We start from the raw sequence: 23,755 nt of genomic DNA, 5'->3' as shown, positions 1-23,755 counted from the left end.
TGCAGGGCGGCCAGGAGACCCCGACGCAGGGGCCCGGCCAGAGCCCGGCCAGCCCTGCCTGCAGCGCCTCTCCCGATGACGGGGGGAAGGACAGGCAGGGGGACGGGCACACCTCTCCGCACCCTCGACTGGCCCGTTCGATTCTCAGTGAAAGAAATGTGACCTTCCTGCTCCGGGGACTCCTACACAGGACTCGTGGTGAGTGTCTCATTCTTTGTCACAGACACACTGGAAAAGGTGACCATCTGATACACAGACACTGGCAAGTAAGAAACTAACGGCACTTCTAGGCGGACCGTCTTCCTCAGGTAACCTTCATGGGCACCAAGAGAAAATCACAGCTCTCGTTTAACCGTTGACTTCCTGTTTGGCGACGGTGGGGCAGAACTGGGAAAGGCCACAGACCTGAAGACCACCCTCCCCTCGCGTGTGGTGGGTGACGGAGGTCTGCAGCCCCACAGACAGAAGCAGGAAAGGGGGCGCACTCGCCTCCGTCACAGCAGCACAAACGTGCTTCAGCCACGACAGGGCGTCTGACTTCCGCGCGCGGCCTGCTCCCTGCAGGGGATGGAGAGCTCAGAGTGTGGTCTTCACCAGCCAGGAGCTGTGTCACGGAAGACGCAGGGCCTACGGGATGGTGTTTCATGTACTCGTGGACTTAAAAGGACATGTGAAAATTGCCTCACGGGAAACACAGGTGCAAAGGCAGCAGGACGTGTGACCCCGCAGCACCAGCAGTGAGAACTGCGCTTCCAAGGGCTCTATCGAGACTGTGAGGACGAGCCAGGGACCAGGAGAGGAATTCTGCAAAGCGCTTGTGCCAAGGGCCTTGTGTCCAGGACATGCCAAGAACTCTGGCAACTGAACAATAAAAAGACAGACAAGCCGGTCAGAAGTGGGCAGAGGACATTCACGGACGTTTCTCCAAAGACGACAGATGAATGGCCAATAAGCACGTGAGAAGATGCTCAACGTCATTTTCCACCAGGAAAATGCAAATCACACCGCGTCAAGGTCCACCTCGGGCCGGCGGGGACAGCTGCGGTCCGGAGGACCCAGGGGCCGGTGCAGGTGAGGACCACTCGCTGGAAGCTCCCCACGCGCAGCTGGGGGTGGAGCGCTGCAGAAACCCTTGGCGGGTCCTCAGAAAGTTAATGACAGAACTACCCTGCAACCTGGCAGCTCCACCCACGTGTGCACCTGGACACCTGCGCAGCCCGTCCATGGCGCCCCAGGGCCCAGCAGTTTGGGGGAATGGCAGCACGGGGTGTCCTCCTTTCTCCAGAGGAACGAGGTTGTGACACGGGCTACACGTGGATGAGCCTCAAGGACCTTTTCGCTGGGTGAAGTGAGCCGGTCACAGGCGGATAGATTCTGCGTGACTCCACGTGGAGGCTCCCGGAGGAGCAGGTGTAGAGACAGAACGAGCAGAGGGGCCGGGGCTGGTGGGGGGAGCGGGGCGTCAGCGTTGAGCGTGGACAGGGTTTCTGTGCAAGTGATGAAAAGCTCTGGGAACACAGCGGTGACGCTTACATAGCAGTGACTATACTCGCCATCACTGAACTGTATGTGGGAAAATGGTGACCTTTGTTGTGTATGTTTTAGCACAGTTAAAGAACCCCACTAAAATAAGCACTACTGTGAATTAGCAGCAGCAAGGCGCGGGCTGTGGTGCCAGCTGGAGCCTGTCCCGCTGGCCCGTCTGCACAGGAAGCAGAAGGGCCAGCGTCCACCGAGGGCTCCAGACGGCAGCGGGGACTGCGCTCGGCACTCATGCCGTGGGCTCCCGCATGGCTCGGGCCCAGGGACCCGCCAGGGCAGGCAGAGACCGGGCTCCGAGTGCTCAACCACAGGCACTGCCCCTGTGTCCCCCAGGCTCCCTAACCTCACCGCGTGCCCTCCAGGAACACACAGGAGGGGAAGCGGCTGCCCCTACCGTGACCCCTTCCTGGGAGGGACCCTGAGGCACAGAGAGGTCATGGCCAGGTCCCTCTCTGGTCAGGAGACCCCCAGCTTGAGCATCAGCGTGGCCGTACCTTCTGTTTGAGTCGCGCCACCAGGAAGTTCAAGAGATGTGCCCTGTCTCGAAGCCGCCTGAGCGCCAGCCCCGTGGATGCACCATGGCCCAAAGCAGCTCCTCCTGCAGGAACAGCAGATGAGTCAGACACATCTCCCCGAGCCCAGGGCCTCCCCCACCAACCTCCGCGGAGCTGGGCATCCCGTCACCAGGGTGCAGGCGTGGCCTCTTGGCCCACTGTCCCCCAGACCTCGCGGGCATGGTGGGGTCCCAACAAAGACTGAGAGGTGCTGCCCGTGAAGAGTACTCCCTGCGCTGGGAAAGCGGGACTCTGCAGAGAGAAACCCCAGCCTGCCCAGCTGGTGTCCGGCAGGGGCAAGTCTGCACGACCGCCAGTCACTTGGCTGGCTGGGGTCACAGTGCTTGTGTGGCCCACAGCTCAAAGAAGGAATCACAATGGCCGTCAGAAATTTCGACCTGAATTATCGCAAAAGCATGACTATTAAAACTTAAGGAATGCATCTAAAGCATCCTTTCAAAACTATTTATTATTTATTTAGGCGTAGAAGCTTATTTTAGAAAAGAAGGAAGATAAATGAGCTGAACATTCATGTCAAAAATGAGGGGAAAAAAAGACAACCAGAGTGGAAGGAAGGACAGGACAAAGCCGACACTAAATGCTGTGGAAACGGGAAGCTGTGTGCGGCAGGGCGGACAAGACTGGTGGCGGTTCTTTGCAAAAGTCAGGACCCGGGAGAGGCCGGCCAAGAAACAGGGACGGAGACAGCGCAGCAAACGGAAGGGCTGTTGCTCTAGAGCCCGGAGGCTCTGAAGCCCTGCGGAGAACACACTCCCATAAGCAACTTTACGCCAAGTTTTTGGAAGTTTAAATGAAACAGACAATTTTCTAGCAAAATATAACATCAAAGAATGACACAGAAAGGAAAATCTAGACAGCCCTAAACCTGTGAAAAAGCCCGAACTCAGTTTAAAATCTTCCCACAAGGAGAATTCTCTGCCCAGCTGGTTTCACGATTGAAGTCTGTCCACTGGTTATGGAAAAATTAGCGTTAGGTCTAACACAAGCTTTTCCAGAAAGCAGAGGAAGAGGGGCCTCTCCCAACATGTCTGCGAGGCCAGAACAACCCCGACTCCGAACCCCGACGTGGACACCGCAAGGCAGGGGAGGCGCAGGCCAGCCTCACGCGGGAGCGTGGACGCGCTCGTTCTCAGCGAAGCGCTGGCGGAGGCCCCGCTGAGCTCACTCCGGAGACGCAGGGCTGCTTTCACACCGCAGACCAGTTGAAGCCTCTCGTGTGCCCCACCCGCCCTCCCCTAGGACAGCGGGAGCCCCGGACACCGCACGCTCTGCTCCGGGAGGAGGTTCCGGATGGTGAGGGAAAGCAGGCAGGGAGGCTGGGGGCTCGGGCTTCAGGGGCCGGGCCACAGGGAGTCCCCCCCCCCCCCCGGCCCGTCTTCCTGCACAGGCCAAAGACACCACCAAGCTGAGACCAGGAAAAGGGAGCCCCGCAGCTGCCGGTGGGAAAGAAACAGAGCTGCAAAAGGCTCAGCGAGGGCCGGGGCCCCACGACGTGATCCTCAAGACGTCCACGGCAGAATCCAAGCTCCTCAATGGATCAACAGCAAGGAAAACCTCCCCTCGAATGAAGAGACAGCAGCAAGGTGACTGTGGAATTAAAGCTGCCCCAACAGGCAATCTGACACACCCTTAGGGCAAGTGGTAAAAACGGAAGTTTCAGCAAAGGAATGCAAGATACAAAGGGAAAAAATGGAAATTTTAAACCTGAAATGTTGTAAAAATCTCCCTGGATGGGCTCAGTAGGAGAACCTGAAGATACAGACATTCTCCAGCCTGAGAACGGAGAGAACACCGGGACAGACACCGGGGTCCAACGCTCTCGCCGCTCGAGCCCCGAAAGGAAAGAGAGGAGCTGAAAAAATACCTGAAGAAGTGATGCTTGAGAACTTCTCAAATCTGGCCAAAGACAAACACCTTCAGAGTCAACGTCCAAACGGATGAGCCAAGGAACCTATGCCCAGACCGCCATCAGCCGATTCTGAAACCGCAAACTCTCGAGAGCAGCAGAGCTAAGTGACGCTGGACCTGTGGGGACAAGGACTCCAACGGCACGGGCTTCTCAGAAGGAACCATCGCCCGAAGAAAACGGTGCAGTTTAAGTGCTGAGAGCAAAGAACCGTCAACTCATCATTTCACACCAGCGACTGCACCCTTCAGGGGTGAAGGTGAAGAAGTCTCGGATGAACGAAAAACCAAGGGAGTCTGTCACGGCAGCCCTGCTGGAAGGAACTGCTAACCACAGAGCTTCGGACAGAAGGCCATCTGGCAGCCTGGAATCAGGAAAGAGTCGAGGAGAAGGATCCGGGTAAGAGAACGGACCGCACTTTTCCTCTTGAGGTTTAAAATCATGCTAGACAGTCGAAAGCAAAAATGGAAACCCTGCCTGACTTCGCCACGTGCGGAGACGCGGCAGTTGCGGCAATGAGGGCGTGGCGGCCTGCCTGGTGGTGCCCCCACGCTCCCCCTCAAACTGCAACATGCTGACACCGGCTGACTGTGGTAAGTATACTGTGGTCTCTGGAGCAGACACTGTTTGCAAAGCACCCAGGGAGACACACTCAAAACCGCAGATGAATTAAAGTGGACACTCAAGCGCCTGGCAGGAAGCAAAGAGGAAACGGCAGAATAGGCTTACAACGTGGCACTAGAGGTGTCAGCAAGATGGGTTTAAAAACTGGCCGAACTAGTTGCTGCCTACGAGAAACTCCCTTCGAGTAACTCCCTTGGAGTGTGAGAGGGAGGTGGGTTAAAGGTCAGTGGGGGATGATGACACACAGGCAAACGCCTGTCAGAACAGCGCGGGGTGGGGGGGGGCGGGCCCAAGAGGAAGACCTGGGAGGAAGCAGAGCGTCACAAACGCACGTGAAGGTCGGCTCGCCCTGGAAATGCAACGGCTCTAAATGAGCACACGCCTAACGGCAAAGCTTCCAAACACACAGAGCAGAGCCCAACAGAGTTGTGAGAGAGAGCAGAGGTCTGTGTTACAACAGGAGCTGAGAGGGATGTCCTTAATCTGACTGATTTTAAAAAAGTTAGTATTAAATCTAACAGTGAAATGTTGAACGTTTCAACATCGGGAAGCAAGCCAGCTGTGATCAGTGTCTCGCTGGAGATTCCACCAGGGGAAGTAACACCAGAGAGAGAAGTAGGAGACACCAGCGTCGGGGCGGAGGGGGCTTCCAGAACTTAGGACAAGACGACGAGGTAGCTGGACGCCCCGCCCGCCTGCCTCTCCCTCCTGGACAGTCAAGCCCACAAACCACAGAGGGGCCCCGGGCTGCATCCGGGGACCCTGGGGGGCCACGCAGCCTGGCGTGGCCATTGGCGTTCGGGGGGCCTGGCACAGAAGGTGGGGCCCCTGGGTGGCAGAAAGGCCTCCACGGGGGGGCTGCGTGCACCTAGGAACTGGAAGCGGAAGGAGTTGGGAGCCAGGCTTCGGCTGTTGGAGGAGGAAACAAAGAGCGAGGAGAAAGGAGACCAGAACGGGCCCTGTGATGCTGGCCTGGCCATGGAGCAAGTGACTGACCGGCAAGCTTGTTGTAAAGTAAGGCCTTTGGCGACGGGTCCCACCATTTACGTGGGGACAGGGCGAGGGGTCGGGACGGGGGGCTTAGGGGGACCGGGCCCTGGCTGCCGGCCCTGGGGCAGCGGCACAGCACGTCGAGACAAGAACTCTCACCGGTGGGGTCTGTGGGGGCCGGGACACTGGGCTGGAGGCCAGCACAGGGCACAGACGTCCTCGAAGGGTCTATTACGTCCTCCAGTTGTGCTTCCAGTGTTTCGAATTTATGCTTTAGATTCTGCATTTCTGCTTCAAGGGCCAGAATGTAACCTTCCAAAAAAACCAGTAAACACAGGGCGCATGTGTTTACACCCTCGCCCTTCACCCTCAACCTGCGCCCTCCCCGCCCGCCCCTCAGGCCGCCCTGCTGCCCCCAGACAGAGCGCAGGGTCCAGAGTCGTGCTGGCCGAGCTCCCCAGGGAGGCCCAAGCACGAGCAGGGGGCGCCTCCTGCCCCCCAGTCCCTCGGGACACAGCAGCTGTGTCCCGAGCGCAGCCAGTCCTAGCAGGTGCTGTGCCCCCTCGCTGCTCCTCGGGGGCCCGCTGTGACCAGCACGGGTGCCCCCTGAGGACCGCCCGGTGCCCCCGACCCCCATCGCTGTTCCTTCCACTTATCGGTAAAAAGTCTTGCATATTAACACCTGACTTCAGACCCCTTCCCTGGGAGGAAAGGCAGCCGTCAGACGTTGCAGGAATTTATTACAGGGGATGTTCTTGGCAAAACACCACACGAAGCCTGTTTTCGACCCCGAGGAGCCTGGCCCTCACCCTCCCTGTCCCCCTTCTGCTCACCGGGAATGGGGGCGTCAGCTGCTGCCTGTGGGCCAGGCGGGTTTGCTCCTGTGGTCTCCCCTCCTAACCGGGCAGAAGGAAGAACCTGATCACTTAGAGCTTCCATTTCTTTCCTCATCTGTGCAATAGCGTTCCGCAAGCTTCTGTTCTGCTCCTGTAGTCGCTGGATCTCACTAGATGGAAGACTTGCACTTGTGTCTTCTTCACAATGCCTTGGAAACATCTGTCAAATACAAGAGGAAAAAGAAAGAAAAGGAAAGAGAAAGAAAGCGCAAAGTTACAACCAAGGACCAATGGTTCCCCGTGCGTCTGAGGCCGGCTGTGTCTTCCCGCCCCTCCGCCCCTGCCCGCCTTCTGTCCTCGACGTGGGGCAGGTTGACAGAAGTACGAGAAAACTCTTTTTATTCTAGGTTTTGTAAAGACAAGACCACTGCTTTTCAAAACAACTTCTATTGGGGTTTTGGGGGCCCTTCCTTTTCAGTCAAGAAGCCATTATTCATCCACTAGGGGGGCTATCATAAAAAGACACGGCCAGGTGTGGGCGAGGGGGAGGGGGAAACGTGGCCTTGCGCACCGTAGACAGTAAAGGTTGCAGCTGCCCGGGGTGTGGGTGGTAAAGTGAGACGTGGTGCGGCTGTTGCAGAAGGCGGCCCCGGTCCCCACACGGTCCACAGAGCCAAGAGCGCCAGCAGGTCCTCGACCAGGGGCAGACCTCAGAGAGCCGATGCCTGTGCACGTGTTCAGAGCAGCCAAAACGTGGGAACGCTTGGGCGCCCGCCAACATGCAAACAATCAGTAAACCGTGACACAAAGGAGTGTTCTTCAGCCAGGGAGAGGAAGGGTGCTATGACACACGCCACGCGTCCGGTACAGGCGAGGGCTTCAAGGCAGCTCCCGTAAATATGCTCAAGGACTTAAAGAGAAACATGAACGTAAAAAGAAGAGAAATGGAAGACAAAAAAAAAAAGAATCGGGGGAGGGTCTAGCTCAAGTGGGAGAATGTGTGCTCAGCAGGCACGAGGTCCTGGGTTCAATCCCCAGCACCTCCTCTAAAAATAAAGAAACCTAATTGTCTGCGCCTCCCCAGAAACAAAACCAAAAAATCAAACCAAACAGAAATAAAGAACCAAAAAGCATCTTCAGGGATGAAAAACACATTATCTGTGAGAAAATTCCCTGCACAGGATGGGACTGAGAGCAGACCAGACAACACAGGAGAAAAGGCGGGAGGAGGCGGGTCCGCAGAGCAGCGTGAAGGAGCCCAGGAGGACTGGGGCAGCACAGCCCTCGAGACCCGGGCACCGAGGGGACAGAAAAGCACCAGAAACTCATCGGCAAAAAAAGTGTCAAACCTGATGAAAACCTAGGTCCAAGAAGGCGACAAACCTGAAGCAAGATGGACACAAAGAAAATCACCCCAAAGGGTCTATCGCAGCCACGCTGCTGGAAAACCAGGACAAAGGAAAACCTCCCACGTGCTACGTCACGAGCAGAGGACAAGCCGAGAGCCTGGCCATTTCTCACCATGAGCCCTGGAAGGTGCTGGAACCGTGCGACCCTGTCGCCGCGGGTCCCGCCCAAGCAAGCAGCCCTTGGAAGAGACGCAGGACAGACTCCTGCCCTGGAGCGCGAGGGAGCCGCGGACGGGGACCTGCCCCCGGCTGCAGAGGCGCAGGGACCAGATGAGCACTGTGAACCCACGGCCTGCAGATGCCGCCCGCCCAGAACCAGCCTGGGGTCAGGGACAGCGCTGGGAGACAGCTCTCGCTATGACGCACGTTAACTGCCGGCCCCAAGTAGCACGTGTACTCGGGGTTGAGGCTTCAGAGGCTCAAGGCATCAAGCAGACGGAGCACAGAGTCACCGACTGGCTGAGGCGCAGACTCGCCCTCGCTGTGCCGGGTCCCAAGGGGCCTGCAGAGACCTGCCTCCAGCGCTGGCTCTCCTTGGGCCGACTCCCATGGCTGCCACCCAGAGCGGGTTCAGAGAGCCCTCCTCCTGGGGGGGGGGGGCTCGGAGGAGAGGGGCCCTCACCTGCGCCTCCTCCTTGGGGTGGAACCTGCGTGCCCTCAGCGCCTGCACTGCCTGGTCTCTCTCTCGGGTCACAGCCTTCAGTGCTGCCTCCTGCTCACGCAGCACCAGCTCTGTCTCCTGGAGCTTGGCTGCCTCCTGGGAAAAAGGTCGACTCAGTCCATCTGGGGCACGGGAGGGTTACGAGGGAGCGGTGCCAGCCTTCAGGGTCCCGGCCAGGGTCCCCACCCTCCTGGGAAGCACACAGCAGACATGCAGGCGAGGCACCCCGGAGACACGCGGCCCTCGGAGCCGGCGGAGCACAGCGGGCGTTGGGGCCGCCCCTGCCCAGGGTGCCCTCCCTGCTGCCCTGGCCGGTGGCCTGTAATCTTGTTACAAATGGAGCTGCTCGGTGAGGCTGAGTGTTTTCAGAGGTAGAGGGTGACCTGGGAGGGCCCGGGCCAGCCCCTGCTCGCTGCCACGGACGCTCCCAGCCTGCCCTCCCGCGGAAGGAGGTGGGACAGGGCAGTGGGCCAGGCAGGGGCACAGACCTGGTCTCGGGCCGCGGTCAGCGCCTGGATCAGGTCCTCGGACCTCTGGTACTGCTCCCGCTCCAGCCCCTCGCAGCGGCGCTGCCAGTCCAGCTCCAGCTGCACCTTGTCCCGCTCCAGGCTCCGCTCCCTCTCGGCTGCCAGCAACAGCTGCTGTTTGTACCTAAGGGTGGGAAGCCGCTGACCGTCAAGTGTGCCGAGGTCCCCATGTGCGTGACGGCAGGGCTGCACCCATGGGAGGAGCACCTGCGCGCAGCTCAGGTCCCGAGGGGAGCAGGGAAAACCCAGCGCCGGGAGAGGGGCTCAAGCTTGAGAAAGAGAAGGGCACCTAGCAAGGGGAGGGGAGGAGAAAGACAACGAACCCGGACAAGCAGAAAACGGCTCCGCGGGAGAAACAAGATTCTCCTGCCGGCTGGGCCGTGGGGGCCATGTGGCCAGGACGAGCGGCTGACGGTCAGCAAGGCGACAGAGACCTCGCCCCCTAGCCCTGGAATGGACCGGACTTCCGCCGACCCTGGCCATGGGCCTCGCAGGGGAGCCCGAGCCCTGGGAGAGAGGCAGCCCCGTGACCCTCCCCGCCGACCACGGAGAGCCGGGAGGGGGCGGGCACTGAGGGCAGCCGCTCCACTGGTGGCCCTCGGTCACAGGGCAACAGTCACACAGCTCTCAGGGGATTTAAAACCCGGAGGGAAAAGGGTTTAGAATCTAGTGTCCTGACCCAGTGAAATGAGACTCACACAGTGAGGCAAAAATAAAGACATTTTAAAACACAAAGGCTCAAAGCTAGACAGAGCCCTCCGGAGAGGCAGTTACCAGAGGACACGGTAGAGCAGCATGTGTCACACTGTGGGGAAGGGCCAGGTCCTGAGTTCTGAACCCAGGCCACTGAGGACCAGAGCTTCAGCCGGCCCACTCAGAGCGGAGGCTGCAGGGGCCCCAAGGGAGGGGACGCCATTCGTGGACTCCGCGCCAGTGTCCGAAACAGGGCCTCACTCCCACGAGCAGGAAGTACTTAATAGAAGCTACTCCCCCAGACAAATCACGTTGGTCACTGCTGGCTTTGCAAGGGAGAAAACCTCTGTCACAGACACACGGGCTTGTCCGGAGACCGGCCGGGCAGGTCCAGGCTCCAGGGCCCCCTCCCAGTTCCGGTCCAGGCCCTCATGTGCGGTGGGTTCACCAACCCCAAGTGCTGGCCTTGTCCACGCCGCCCAGGGTGCCCTGCGCCCTCCCCAGGCTGAGAGGGAAGGACGCAGGCCTGGGGGCCCCAATTGAGTCCAGCATTCAAAGCTGGGGCAGGAGGGGGGAGAGACCTGAGCGCAACAGAGAGTAACAGAGCAGACAAAGACCCACCGGGATCACAGGCGGCGGCCCCCCCGTGGGTGTGAGGTGAGAGAAAGCCTCTGGAGTAGCACCTGCCACCAGCCCCGCCTCCCACGGGGACATCCAGGACTCAGACGAGGACCCCGAACGGCTCCAGTTACCAGGCAGCGGGCAGGGTAGGCCTGGGGCCCCTAGAGACAGACCTCCGGGGATGAGTCCCACACGGGGGTGGGGGGCGTGCAGGCCCCAGTGCTGCGTAGCGGCCCGGCTGGGTTTAGAGCTGGGAGGATGAAACAGCTCTGGGACTTCCCGAGGCAGAGGAGGGAGTTCCCGAATCTGCTTGGGGCCCCTCTGAAACTCAGCGGACGTGTGCTGTAGGCCTGTGGGGCTGAGACAGGCTGGGCGTGCGGGTCCTGGGGGTCAGCAGGGGATGACCAGGGCGCCCGGGGGGACCCCGGGCCGACGCGGCAGCAACAGGGCTAAACTGGCCTGGTGAGGAGAAGGCCCTGGAGCCTCCCTAACAGAGACTTCACGCCTCAAAGGACGCCTCCGCTCAGCAGGTACAGCTGACCAGTTAGCCAATCGCAGCCGGGCAGCAGGTGCCTGTGAGAGGAGGAGGACCAGGTCTGGGGCCGGCGGTCACGTGTTGGACCCCCGGACGCTTGCGAGACGTGGCCTCTGGCCGCGGGGACAGACCTGGGACGGAGGGACTCTGTACAGCAGTGACTGCAGACAGACGTGCTGGGAGAGCACAGGCCCCCGCACAGGAGGAGACGGAAGCCCCGCCCACCTGGCAGAGGGGACTCGGGGAGACAGCCCAGCCGGCTGCCAGCAGCCCGGGGTGCGCGAGCCGGGGTGGGGGGCAGATGAGCACGTCCGCCCCTGCCCCAGACGCCGGGCAGCCGGCTGACCGCACACCAGCGACACAGAGAAACCCGCGGGCCTGGAGGAAGGAGGACCGCAGCACATGGGGGAACGGGAAATGCAAAAGGGAAACAGAGGGCCAGGACGCAGACCCACCTCCAGGGCTGGAGGGGAAGCAGCAGCCTGGGCGCTCCCGCCCGCGGGGCAGGCTTCAGACCGACAGGGCAGGAGAGCCTGCAAACGCAGCCGCGGAACCGTCCGGGGCTGCAGAGCTGGGCGCCCGATGGAGACCTGGGCTTGATTTTCCCTTTTAACTTTTTAATGAAGAACAACAGAAATAAATGTTGGGGAAAATACAAGGCTCTTATTCCTATTTTTAAGGTGATTTTTAATTGAAGTATTGCCGATTTGCAGTGTTACTGGTACACAGCATGGCGGTGCAGTTTTACACACACACACACACACACACACACACACACGGATTCTTCTCCCTGTTCTTCTTCATCATAGGCTATTATAAGACATTGAATGTAGTTCTGTGTGCGACACAGCAGAACCTTCTTGTTTATTTAAAAAATTTTAAAGGACAGTTGTTTGATCAAAGTGGAAATAACAGTAACCTGTGACTACAGATGCAGTTTCCACACAGGTGTGAGATGTACGGCAGCACAGGAACAGGGAGAAAGGCCAGAAGTGGTGAGGAAACAGGCAGCATGACTTAGAGCTAGGCCGTGCGCCCTGCACTCAGGGCAGTCACCAAATAAAGAGGTTTATAGAAGACAACGGCGGGAAGAAGATGGACTCCTAAAAATACTCAGCTGATTTTTTAAAAGGCAGAAAAAGCAAGACACAAAAACTTTGAGGAAAATAGCAAACAAACAGCACACTGGACATTTAAACCCAGACGTAGCAGGAACAGCGTCAGACTATCTCAACGCTCCAGTGAACAGGCAGCAACGTCACAGGAGCTCACAAAGCAAGGCCCCCAGAGCAAGTGCAGGCAGGGAAAGGGGGAAACTCACCACGCAGCCCTGGCGAGCGCACGGGAGACCAGGACCCCAAGGAACGAGGCGTGGTCCCACGCATGGGGTGCTGCTGCTCACAATGAGCAGTCATTCAACAGGAGGCTACAGAGACCCTTAATGCAGAAGTGCTTTTTAAAAGACCTCCCGACATGTAAAGTCACATCCATTAGAACTGAAAGCCACAAACAGCCTCCAGAGGTGCAGACTTCAGCCTCCCAAGTAGCAGGCAGATGAGCCCATGGGAGGACACGGGTGGCGAGAACACACCAGCCCGGCCCCGTGCCATCTCCAGCCCTGGAACTGACAGGAGCGCATCCTTCAGGTCCTCCTCAGTCACTGAGACAGGACACATGCCAAAGCTACACAGAGCGTGTTCGCTGTCACAACAGAATCAGACCAGGCAGGAACAGAGTGGCATCTGGGCATCTCAAAACAATGGGAAGTTAAGCACCACGTGTCTAAGTCCACAGACCAGAGAAGTCGCAGGGAAATTAGGAAACATTTTTAACTGAGTAATATCAACATTTGTGGGATGTGGCTAAGCAGTGCTTGAAAGGAAATACCTGTATTTCTCAGAAAAGAGGAATGGTCCAAAATTAATCATCTGAGATTCCAGCATTAGAAGCTGCCGAAACGACATCAGATCAGCACCAAAGGAAACAGACGAAAGACAACACCAAGCGTGAGAGCAGGTGGCAGTGAAACTGAAGGCAGAGAAGCAACCGGGAAAAATCAGAGGAACCAAATACTGGCTCTTCGGAAAGATGTGTAAAACTGGCAGGTCTCTAGTTAGACTGACGGAGAAAAAAAGAACACACAAATCACCAACATCAAGAGGGAGAGAGGACACTGCTACAGACGCACACACCGGAGAAAGAGAACAAAGAAATACCATAAGCGATTTTATGCCAAGAAAGTCAACAGTCAGGTAAAATGGACAAACTCATCGAAAGACACAAATTACCAAAGGTGACAGGGAAAAAGAAAGGAACACAGAAAACCTGACACAAATATTCAAGTAAACATCGAAAGAAGCCAGACACGAGAGCGTGTCGAGCGCCGGGCCCCAGGCGGGCCGAAGCCCAGATCAGGAGGCCCCAGCGACAGGGCAGGCTGGCGGGGGCGCGAGGGGCTTCGGCGCCGCAAGGGTTCTGCGCCCTGACGGCGCCGCGGTTAGACTGCCGACTGGCGCGCCCGTTTGTCAACATTCATCAAGTGCACAGTGTCAGCGAGGACGCTGGCTGTACTTCGGTGATCCTCAAGGAAGACAGCAGAGTATTCTCTTCACTCAAGTGTTCGTTCCAACGGGCAGGAAAAGACACTGAGGCGTCAACAATCAGACAAAAGGCCTCAGGGGTGATTCCTGACCTGGACTGAATGGCACACTGGCTCTCACGGCCGCGGTGCAGACGGAGGACCCTGCTCCAGGGGAGAGGCCTCCCGCCCCCACCGCCTGATACCTTCCGATGTCCTGCTGGCATCTGGCCACCTGTGCCTTCAGCTTCATCTCCTCTTCCCGGAGCGACTGGACCTGAAGGTCTTTGGAGGTCATCTCCTCGGACAGCTGAGCGATCTGGGCGTCCCAGCCGGATCTGAGAGCTGCTGCATCTTCCCGAAGTCTAGGCAAAGAAGGGGCGCCCCGTGAACGTGGCTGTGGCTCTCCCCCACTCCCTCCTCCACAACACACGTGTGCGCAGCGCAGCCAGTGTCGCTGCCACGCTCGAGTCCCCGCCTCGGGGCAGAGGCTTCCTGCTCAGACTAGGAAATCCCCTAAGAAGAAACACCCACCCGCCCACCGCACTGGCCCGGGCGCCCGCCGCCGCGGCACGCTGAGCCTGTGCTGGGCCCGCACCAGGCGCGCGGGGAAGGGCGGGCCGCGCCTCTCGGAGCCTCCAGTCCTGAGGCAGCGCCTCCTGACTCACCCCGACACCCCCGCCACGCCGGGCACAGCGCTGCCGTACAGAGACGTTCAACACACATTTTCAAATTGAGTAGTAAGACGAGGTTCTGCAGGAACCCTTATACTCCCTGGGAGAGTCACCAAAAACTGGGTAAACCTCTCAAAAAGAAAAACTCTAGAGGAGACCCTAAAGGTGCTGACTCGAGTAGCCACGATGCCAACCACACAAAGCTCGTGGGGCTCACTGTGTCTGCACCCAGGCCATCTCCCTCCTCAGCCGCACTCGGCGTGCCACAGGGTGGACGCTGTGCTCAGGTGTCAGCCACTCCAGAGCCATGTCCCACGGGCAGGCCACAGAGTGCCGCACGGGGGTGACTGGGCCGCGGGAAGGCAAAGGACCACCAGCCGACAGAGCCCAGCGCAGCTGCCAGAGCCTCTGAGAACTCACCCACACGCGGGCAGGGACGGGCAGGCGACAGCAGGGAGCGAGCGGTCCACCACGGGGGAGACGCCCTCAGGCACCCCAGCTGCAGCAGCCTCCAGGGCGAGGCCGGAGCCCCGGCTGAGATGCCCTCGGCAAAGGCCAGCCTGCACTGAGCTGCGGCTTCAAAACTTAGCGCCAAGAAATGCAAAATATCCCAATCCTCATTCCTTTATACAAGTTCAGTTACCCTTTTTCCTCAATCGTTTCACATTGATGACTTAACGTGACATTCTGGACATACTGGGTTAAATAAAGTGTCACTGAAGTTAATTTCCCCTGTTTCTTTCTCTGTCTCAGCTGTGCGTCCCAGGAAGTCACAGTGCCGTGTGGCCCCACCACAGTCCGTGTGACAGGTGACCTGGCTGCCACAGTGCTGTCTCGGGTCATGCTTCTCTCTTCACCACTCAGGAATGAACGCCCAGGGAAACCATCACAAACGGGCCCAAAGAGACAGCTGGCTCACAGCACGGGCTGCTCCGATGCTGCCTGCTGACGACGACGTCCCCGTGGGGTACAGACCCCGACGCTCCCTCCCAGGGCCCCAGCGCCCTGGCCTGACTGGCCCCGATGCTGCACTTCACAGCCCCTTGACCGGGCGCGTGGAGGGGCAGGAAGGAACCCAAGGATGGACACACCACGAGGCGAGGGCAGAGGGATGGAGGCCTCCACATGAGGACGGTCTGTGCACCCCGACGCTGGCCTCTGAGCCGCTGCTCAGGAGCGGGGCCCAGAGACAGAGCCTTCCCAGCAGGAGGAAGGGCTGGGAGACACGCCCATCAGGCTTCGGTCGCCTCTGCTCCTCCAGCGCTGCTGCCTGCGTTTCACAGGTCGAACAACAGACAGGCCGTCTGGCGAAGCCACCCCTGGTAAGCCTGAATCTCCTGGTGTTTCACAGTTGTAAGAGCTATTTCCCCTTAACGAGAAATACAACTTGGCAGAGAATTCTCTGCAAAGAAGAGACAGAAATATTTCCTGAACAAAAGGGAAAAGCCAGCTGCTAAACACAGTAGACTCTACAAATGACTTAACTATCCTAATTGTCTTCAGCGAACCAGCTTCTCTAAGGATCACATCCCTAATGGCAGCCAAGATATGGGCTTCAACTAGAGCTTCAGCCACAGCGGCCCCGCATGTCGACCCCTCCCCCCCGACACAAGGTCCCGCGTGTTGCTCCCCCCCAGACACGAGGCCCCTGGGTGTCTGCCCCTCCCCCCAGACACGAGGTCGCGTGTGTCGCTCCCCCCACCCCGACACAAGGCCCCCGCGTGTCGGCCCCTCCCCCCGGACACCAGGCAGCGGGACAGGGCTGCTTACACATCGTGGCCTGACTTAGATGCCTAAAGAAAACTGGGTTTAAAAAGAAACTAGTTTATGGAGAAACTGGAACCCTTCTGAAAAAAGGCAAAATGGTACATCCACTGTGGAAAACAGTCCGGCAGCTCCTGAGAAAGTCAAGCACAGGATCACCACGTGATCCAGCAGCTCCACGTCTGGGTGTACGTCCAAAAGAACCAGAGAGAGGCCTAAACAGATATCTCACACCCACATGCACAGCAGCACTGTGCACGGCAGCCAAAGGTGGAAACAACCCAAATCCACCAACAGATGAGCCACTGAGACACAATGTAGTTACATACAAACAATGGAATATTATCGAGCCTTAAAAACTGGCTACAGCAGGGCTGAACCTTGAAGACGCCACCCCAAGTGGAACAAGCCAGTCGCAGAAGGACAGAGTGTAGGACTCCACTTGCACGAGGCCCTTACAGGAGTCAAACTCAGAGACAGAAAGGAGGGTGCCGGGTGCCAGGGGCCAGGGGAGGGGACGGGAAGTTACTGTTTAGTGGGCACAGTTTTAGTTTTACAAAGAAAAGAGTTCTGGGGTGAATGGGGTGACGGTTGCTCACCAGTGTGAATGTACTTAACTGTCACTGAACCTGACAAGGGTTAAGATGGCCACTTTTACACTCCGTGTATTTTACCACAAATAAACACGTCCACACATACCAGCTACGCAGTTTCAGAAAAAGAAAAGAAAACAGGAATGGTTAAGGAAAGCAGCTGCCCAGGGGCCACTTCCCTGTGGCAGAAACACCAGGGCTCACTTGTCAATGGCGGCGTCCTTCTCCTTGGCGACGTCTTCCTGCCTCCACTCAGCCCTGCGGAGCTGCACCTCCAGGTTGTCGCTGTGAGACTGCAGCTCCAGGACCTTGGCCTCCAGCACCTGCAGCTGCTCCACGTGGGCACCCTTGGCCGCCGCCAGCACCGTGTCCTTCTCCCTTGCCAGACGGTCCAGCTCCTCGTGCCTGAAACACACGTGGTCCCGGGGCAGCAAGCAGGCCCGGCTAGGGACTCCCGACCACCAGGCCCCTGCAGGGGCGCACCCTCCACCGGTCGCACTCTGCGGGCCCGTTCTCTCCACAGACACCGCGCAGTCGCAAACACCAGGCCCTGCCCGCCCCCGGAGCACATCCCACGGTAGACGGACCCCCAAACAGGTGCTCTGCTGGAATGCCACCAGCAGCCTCCCCAACAGCAGGGGCAAAACACAGGGTAGATGGCCCTTCCTCTCAGCCGCTCCCCCCAGCCTCCGAGCGTCCCACCACGCAGGCCGCTGGGTGCATGTCTGTCTTGCTGGAGCTGCCAAACCCATTGGAACTCTGTCACCAGAGCCGACGGTCACCTGGATGACACACCAAGCTGCTAGGTGTTGCTGGCAACTGACTGACAACGCTCGTGGCTTTCTATGCTTTTACTCTGTTTGGTTTACTAAGAAGCAAAAAGCCATGAAGAAGACACTCCTACGTGACTTCTCTCCAGTCCCAGCAGCGTTGCTCAACCAGCCACGCCACGTACCCTACATCCCAGTTACAACCAGTCCTCGTCTTGTTCAGTATTTTCCACCGTCTGTTAGCAAAAAAGGACACACACGCCAGGTGCTGTACCCGCTAGTTTCCGGCAGGATATACTTTTTTCACCAAATCTCAAGAAAGGTTGGGTCATGAAGGTGAGGGCGGTAAGGGAGTCATTTCTGAACCAGGCGGGTCCTGACTGCCGGCTGGTTGTTTTCAGCAGGCAAACCGCCAGACCACAGGGCGGAAGCGCCCTCCTCGTGCCAAGGGGCGCAGGCCCCTGGCCGCCGTGGCTCCGTGAACAATGCTGCACGGGCTGCAAGCGGCTGTGCTGACCACACCGTGCACGGGGGACAGGCGCCTGTGTGCACCCCTGCCCTAGAGGCCCTGCTGCAACACAGGAGAACATTGGCACTGAACGCTCTTAGCCCAGGGGGCTTCCCTGATTCACTCACAAGGCATCTTCTGTGACCCTCAGGGAGGTGGCGTCCCCCTCTACACACACACAAGCAGGCTCATCTGAGCTGGAAGGTGGAGGCACACTCCCAGGGAGCAGGCCTGATCCAGCAGTGGCTCCGCAGAAAGGCTGGGCCCTGCCGCCGAGGCGAACCGGGGGTGTTTTCCCCAGGCCGAAGCGGGCGCCACAGAGACTCACTTCCTCCTCAGCGCCTCCTCTTCTCTTCTCCTGGTAAGCTGCACAGAGTGAAGTTCACCCTCCAGCTCTTTTATCCTGAAAAGAGTCCAGCGTTAGGGGAAAGCCGAGAGCGGCTAAGCCGGCCTGGAGCAAAGCGGGCCAGCGTCCAGACCACACCACACGGCCCCCAGCCCGGGCGGGCTGCGCACCGGGCGTCCTTCACAGCGGCCAGGTCCCTGAGCGCCCAGTCTCTGCGCCGCAGCTGCTCCTCCAGCCCCGAGTTGGCCGCCTCAGCTCCCAGCAGGGACTCCGCGGCCTTCGCGCCGGCCTCTCTCAGGGCCGCGAGCTCTTTGTTCAACAGTTTAACCTTTGAGAGGGAAAGAGTTCAGCCAGACGTAAGTGGTCCAAGCGGAGCCGTCAGAAGTAAGCTTTACCGTCTCACCAGGACTGAGAGAATAAGAGCTGTGATTCAAGGAGCAGTAAGACCTGAAGACGAAGGTATGTCTGTATGTGCACGACTGGGACACTGCGCTGCACACCAGAAACCGACACGTTGTAAGCGACTGTGCTCCAGTTAAAAAAAACAAGCAGCAATAAAGCAGTGAGACCGGACTCGGACTCCCGTGGCCGCGCAGAATAACAGGGCGTGCAAGCCCCTGGGCGTCCAAGGTTCACGCAAACACCAGCCCACACCTACAGGTGAGGCTGGAAGAACGCAGCTCACACCCCAGCCGCTGCTCTGGGCCTCTGTCGCCCGGGAACACAGGCCGCAGCGCCAAGTCAGCCCTCCTGGGTCGGCAGTGATGCCCTCGAGGGGCAGTGCTCAGGGCACCGAAGCCGACCCAGAGCGGATGGGGGGCCCGGCCACTCCTCCCTCCTCTGAAAGGGCGCCCTAGGCTGTGGTGGTCAGTAGTCCCCGAAGTGGCCTCAAGGGGGCACTGTGGGGCAGCCCCAGCCTCAAGGTCCTGCTGGCCCTGGGGTCGGGGTTGGGGGAGCAGCCCCCCTAGGGGGGATTCAGGTGGCCTGGCGGAGGGGCCCTTGCTGACCACTAGGGCTGAGTGTCTAGCTTGCAAACATCTGGCTGGATGCTGCCAGGTGTAACCAGCTGGGGCCAGCAGGGCCCAGCAAGTGTCACCGCCACTCCCCATCCTTCTGCACAGGTCCCCCTTCCCCTTGAGGCCGGGCCCTGTCTCAGGGCCAAAGGTCAGGCCTACATGTTCCTCACGGGAGCCCAGGCAGGGCTCTAGAGCCGTGTTCAAGGAGAGGCAGCTGGCACCACAGCCCGAGCACCAACTGAGAAACCAGGAGGCCCTCCCATGTCACTCCTCCAGGACCAGTGGCACCTCCTCACAGGCCCATTAGGGGCGTCACGGGAGGACACAGGCTACGGACAGGCTTTGCAGGGTCCCAGGCATCAGCTGGGATCAGAGGGGCGGTTTTTCCCGGGGAGGCACCCTCCCAAGGTTGGGCTAACTGGCTGCAGACGGGTGGCACCAGTGCCCTCCTGGCGGGCAGAGTGGCAAGTGTGTCCCCCACACGTCACCCCGGCTCCACATGCAAAGACCCCGGCCCACGCAGGAAGGAGCAGGCCTTCGCGTGAACCCTAACTCGCAGGCCGCCTCCCCGCAGACGCAGACGCCACCACGGCCCGAGGGCGCCCGCTACCTTGAGCTCCTGCGCCAGCACCGCGCTGCTCATGCTGTCGGCCTGCAGGCGGAACTCGTGCTCCCGCTTCCGCATTTCTGACGCAAACTCCTGCAGCAGCTCCTGGAACCAAGACGGCCGGTGGAGAAAGGGGCACGTGGTTTACAGCCAGAAACCCCGCCCCTGGTCGCAACCCAGAGGGAGGTCCCAAACTGGAAGCAACCCGCGAGTCTGGGATGTGCACCGGGGAACGGCAGCACTGGCGGGAAGGAACCAGCTCCGGACCACACGACACGAATAGCCTCGGGGAAGAGCCTCGGGGATGTGAGGAGTGCAGCCGGACCAGAAAGAGCACTGCCGTGAGGCTCACCACACACACACACACACACGCGGCTCAGAGAGACCCACCTCCCCGCAGGCAGCAGAGAGCAGATGGCCGGTGGCCGGGCTGGGGGGTGCTCCCTGCCTGCGAAGAGGCACGGGGGACCCTGGGCAACAGGGAAGTCCTGTCCTGGTTGTCACACGGCGAGCACTTGTCGAACGGACACTTACAACGGGTGTGCAGACTGCAGGTAAATCACAGCTCAGCAAGGCTGGCTCTTCAGAGCTGCCCGAGGGCGCTGACCCTCTAATGTCAGATCTGCGCTGCAGACACCAGGGCCCACATGGCGGCCTTCCTTTGCCCTGGGAAGGTAATTCCATTTCTTGAAGGAAAACTGCCAAGCTCCTGTCTGAGGAAGGGGCTCCCGGCTTCTGAGTCCTTCATCCGCACATGGGGCGGGGTGGGGTGGGGGTCACTGCCCCAAACACAGACTGCCACCTCACGTCCTGCACGTGGGAGCCCCTGGCGCCCTGAGTCCTAAGCTCTCGGGGTCTGCAGGCCCACAGCCCCCGCCCACTTCCGGGGGAGGCAGAAGCTCAGGCATCCACAGGCCGAGGCCTTTCTCTCGCTCCCATCACTGCTGTGGGTTCTCCCAGTTCCTGTTCCCAGTGGTGCCGGAGCAGGAGTCGTGTGTGGTTGACGCGGCCCTGGGACTGGAGGTCTGGGTAGGCTTGTTCCTCAGCCAGGTCCACACATGAAGGATGGAGACGCAGGACTCACGGTGAAAGACAGAGTCTCAATGAAACAGCGACTTGACCTGGCACTTGTGGCTGCAGCAGGGCACAGGTGACAGCCACACCTGCCTGCGAGGCAGTGGCCAGTGCGGGAAGCCATCCATAGAGGGGCTGGTGGGGACAGGCTCAGAGACAACCCAGGGCCCCGCCCAGCGCGCGGAAAGCACAGCACATCAGCAGGATTCGAGATTTCTGCCCAAGTACTGGGGCCCCTGCTTCAAAGGGGACTGGACAGACTCAGTCACCAGAAGGCGGGGTCTGGGGGAGGCGAGGCCCAGCGGAGCGCGCCCGCCTCCTCCTGGGACACACGCGGCGGGCTCTCTCCCCGTCTCCAAGGGTCGAAGGGGCTGCAGAGATTCTGTGCTCAAGGACAACTGAACACATACATTGCACATTCCTTATCCTCCGAGAAGCAGGGTGAAGTGTGAGGGGCCATACGAGTAACCCTTACGGGGGTCAGACAGTGAAAATCGTGGAGATTCACTCCCCCCACACTTTACAAAACAAGCAAGCGTTTGGTTTCCGCTCCAGGGTCTATAGGTGGTGGCCGCCAGGGGGCAGGGAGCCCTCGGCAACGAAAGCCCGACCGCGCTTCGCCCTGCGGCGTCCAGGCCCACTCCGCCCCTCCCTACCTGGGGACACGCAGCTCCGGTCTCCCCTCCCCCCAGCAACCCCCGCCCTGTGCAACGCCCCTAAACCTTCCTGTCCTCGCGTGCGGGGCTCAGCTCGATAGCCCCTGTCTCCACTCACCCTGTGGGGACGCACCCTGTGACCCGATCTCCCAACACACCCGCGGGAGCCCAGGAGCCACCTCCCCAGCAGCTCCCCAGGCGTCCCCCCACCCTCCCCCCATGGCCCAGCTCCACACATGGCAAGCTGGCCCCCCGGGGTGTCCTCGAGCCCGCCGCTCACACCGCCTGAGAGACCAGTGTGTCCGCTGGCCTGGCCAGGCCAGTGGTCAAGCCCCTGCCTCCCACTGGGGCTGCAGCAGCCCCCTCGCCGTCCCCTGCTTCCCTGGCTGCATGGTCTGTCCCCAGTCCAACAGCAGGTGACCTTTCAAAACCTCATGAGCCTCCAAGGCATCCTCACCTCACTTGGAGCAAAGGCCATCCTCCCAAGGGCTGGGAGGCCTACACCACCCCACGTCAGCCCCTTGAACCGGAGCCCTGGCCCAGAGACACCCTGGATGCGCGGGCACCTGCCGCCCTCTGCACACCCTCGCCACCCGCAGACTCGGGCTCACAAGGCCTCTCCACAGGGCGCCCCTCCTCACGGTTACGCAGGGGAGGTGAGCTCCAGCCAGACTGTGGTTCAGGCGTCCATGCAGTCCCAAAGGCCAGTGCGCTCCCAGGGCAGCCCTAATGCCACGGCCCAGGAGGGCGCCTGACAGAAACTGCTTGTCAAATGAGTGAGTGAGTCAGTGAACCATTCTGCTTCTCCTCCAGTGGCTTCTGGTCCTGTGACTGCTGACCGACAGTGAAGACCCTTCCTCAAGTCCACCGTCCACAACCAGCAGACACCATCAACACCACACAGACTAACTCAGTTCCTGTTGTCTTGTGTTTCTTTTTTGAAGGCGTGAGGGCTGCCGCGGAGCGGACGGCGCGCGGCACCCCGAGCCCGGCAAGGCCCGGCTGTCCCGGAACCGCACTAGACAAGCTGCACGGCCCTGCACAGAGCCCACGGCCGGAGGGACGGACGTCCAGGCTCCTTCCTTCCAGGCGCACGGCTGGTAAACGCCCACGCCTGCGGGGCCCTCATGGGTGGACAGGCTGGGGAGACACCCTGAGACCCAGCCCGGCGACCCTCCCCCCCACTGCCCCAGGGGCCCGGTGCCTCCAAGGGCCCTGCCCGCCCTGCCGCCTGGGACGGACCCCACTGCCCACAGCCTTCCTGACACCCCTTCTTTGGAAGGGGCTCTAGCGTCACCTGAGGAAGCCTCCTCATGCCTCGGACGGTCCCAGCTGCTCTTTCTTGGTTGCCCAGCTCAGGCCCCAGTGACCTCCAGCTGTTTCCAAGTTAGCCCCTAACACACAAAGTTCTTTGGTCCCTGAGAACTCCAAGAGAAAGTCCCCTGCAGGGAATTTCAAGAGCACAGAAGGACGCTCTGAGCAACAGAGGTGGCTCGGGCAGCGGACTGGAGCTTCCAGAGGGGCCGGAAGGCCAGGGCCGTGGCTGGCAGGTATCAGCATGCGTGAGCGCGGCTGGAGGGACCTGGGGGCCCTCAGGTGCCTTTCCGCCCCCACTGGAGCCGACCCTCTTGGGATGCTGCCCTGTCCTGGCCACCGAAACCACTGGCACAGGTCTGTCCTCGAGAACTGCCGACCCTGGGGCCTGGAGCAACGCCAGCACAGGCAGGTCCCCACGGGGAGATGGGGGCAAGCTCCGAGTTCGGCGGCCAACCCAGCATCGCTCCAGGAAGAAGTGGGGGCCAGCCCCAGACCAGCTCCCTCTCCAGCATCACAGACACAAGTCTAAAAATAAGACGTGAGCGGTTGCCCTGGGGCCCGAGAGTTCACCCGCCAGAGATGTCTTGGAGTCAAGTTACGGTTCTGCGGCTTCTCCCGGGGCACCTTGGGCAGGTCACTTAACATCCCTGGACCTCAGCCCCGCCTGTCAGACGTGGATCCAACCTGAGTGTGTCGTGCTGAGCAGATACACTCACACGTGCCCGAGGAGCTCCGTGCAGGCAGAGTCCACGCGCACCGGCCCCTGCTGTGGCGAGCGCTCGGGCAGCCCTGCAGGAGGGGGGGCCAGGGGCCCATCCCCTGCAAACACACAGCTCTGCCAGACGTGGACGTCAGCCGTGATGTGAGGGACGCCCTTCACCAAAGCCAGCATGGCGCAGTCCCTTGGAGGCGCAGGCTGAGTTTCAATGACAC

At 60.0% G+C, this 23,755-nt stretch overlaps 1 protein-coding gene across 12 annotated transcripts in view; it reads right to left on the bottom strand.

Moving 5' to 3' along the window:
- The window catches only part of CCDC57 (coiled-coil domain containing 57), a 74,197-nt gene that overhangs the window by 38,061 nt on the left and 12,381 nt on the right, over positions 1 to 23,755 (bottom strand). For 10 of the 12 annotated variants that reach the window (XM_032499125.1, XM_032499126.1, XM_032499124.1 and 7 more), the window contains 11 exons: positions 19,779 to 19,880; positions 18,323 to 18,480; positions 18,135 to 18,209; positions 16,733 to 16,933; positions 13,704 to 13,862; positions 9,032 to 9,194; positions 8,505 to 8,639; positions 6,471 to 6,693; positions 5,797 to 5,949; positions 2,037 to 2,140; positions 490 to 558 (listed from right to left, as the gene is read on the bottom strand). In XM_032499125.1, coding sequence (XP_032355016.1) covers positions 490 to 558; positions 2,037 to 2,140; positions 5,797 to 5,949; positions 6,471 to 6,693; positions 8,505 to 8,639; positions 9,032 to 9,194; positions 13,704 to 13,862; positions 16,733 to 16,933; positions 18,135 to 18,209; positions 18,323 to 18,480; positions 19,779 to 19,880 — 1,542 coding nt within the window. Of the gene's footprint in view, positions 1 to 489; positions 559 to 2,036; positions 2,141 to 5,796; positions 5,950 to 6,470; positions 6,694 to 8,504; positions 8,640 to 9,031; positions 9,195 to 13,703; positions 13,863 to 16,732; positions 16,934 to 18,134; positions 18,210 to 18,322; positions 18,481 to 19,778; positions 19,881 to 20,165; positions 21,659 to 23,755 lie in introns of those variants that run through there. The other 2 variants (XM_032499134.1, XM_032499123.1) reach the window with 2 other exon arrangements.

Source organism: Camelus ferus, chromosome 16, assembly GCF_009834535.1.
Source record: "Camelus ferus isolate YT-003-E chromosome 16, BCGSAC_Cfer_1.0, whole genome shotgun sequence".
Classification (NCBI taxonomy): Eukaryota; Metazoa; Chordata; class Mammalia; order Artiodactyla; family Camelidae; genus Camelus; species Camelus ferus.
Note: the sequence above shows the minus strand (reverse complement) of the source record. Positions and strands in the feature narration are given on the sequence as shown.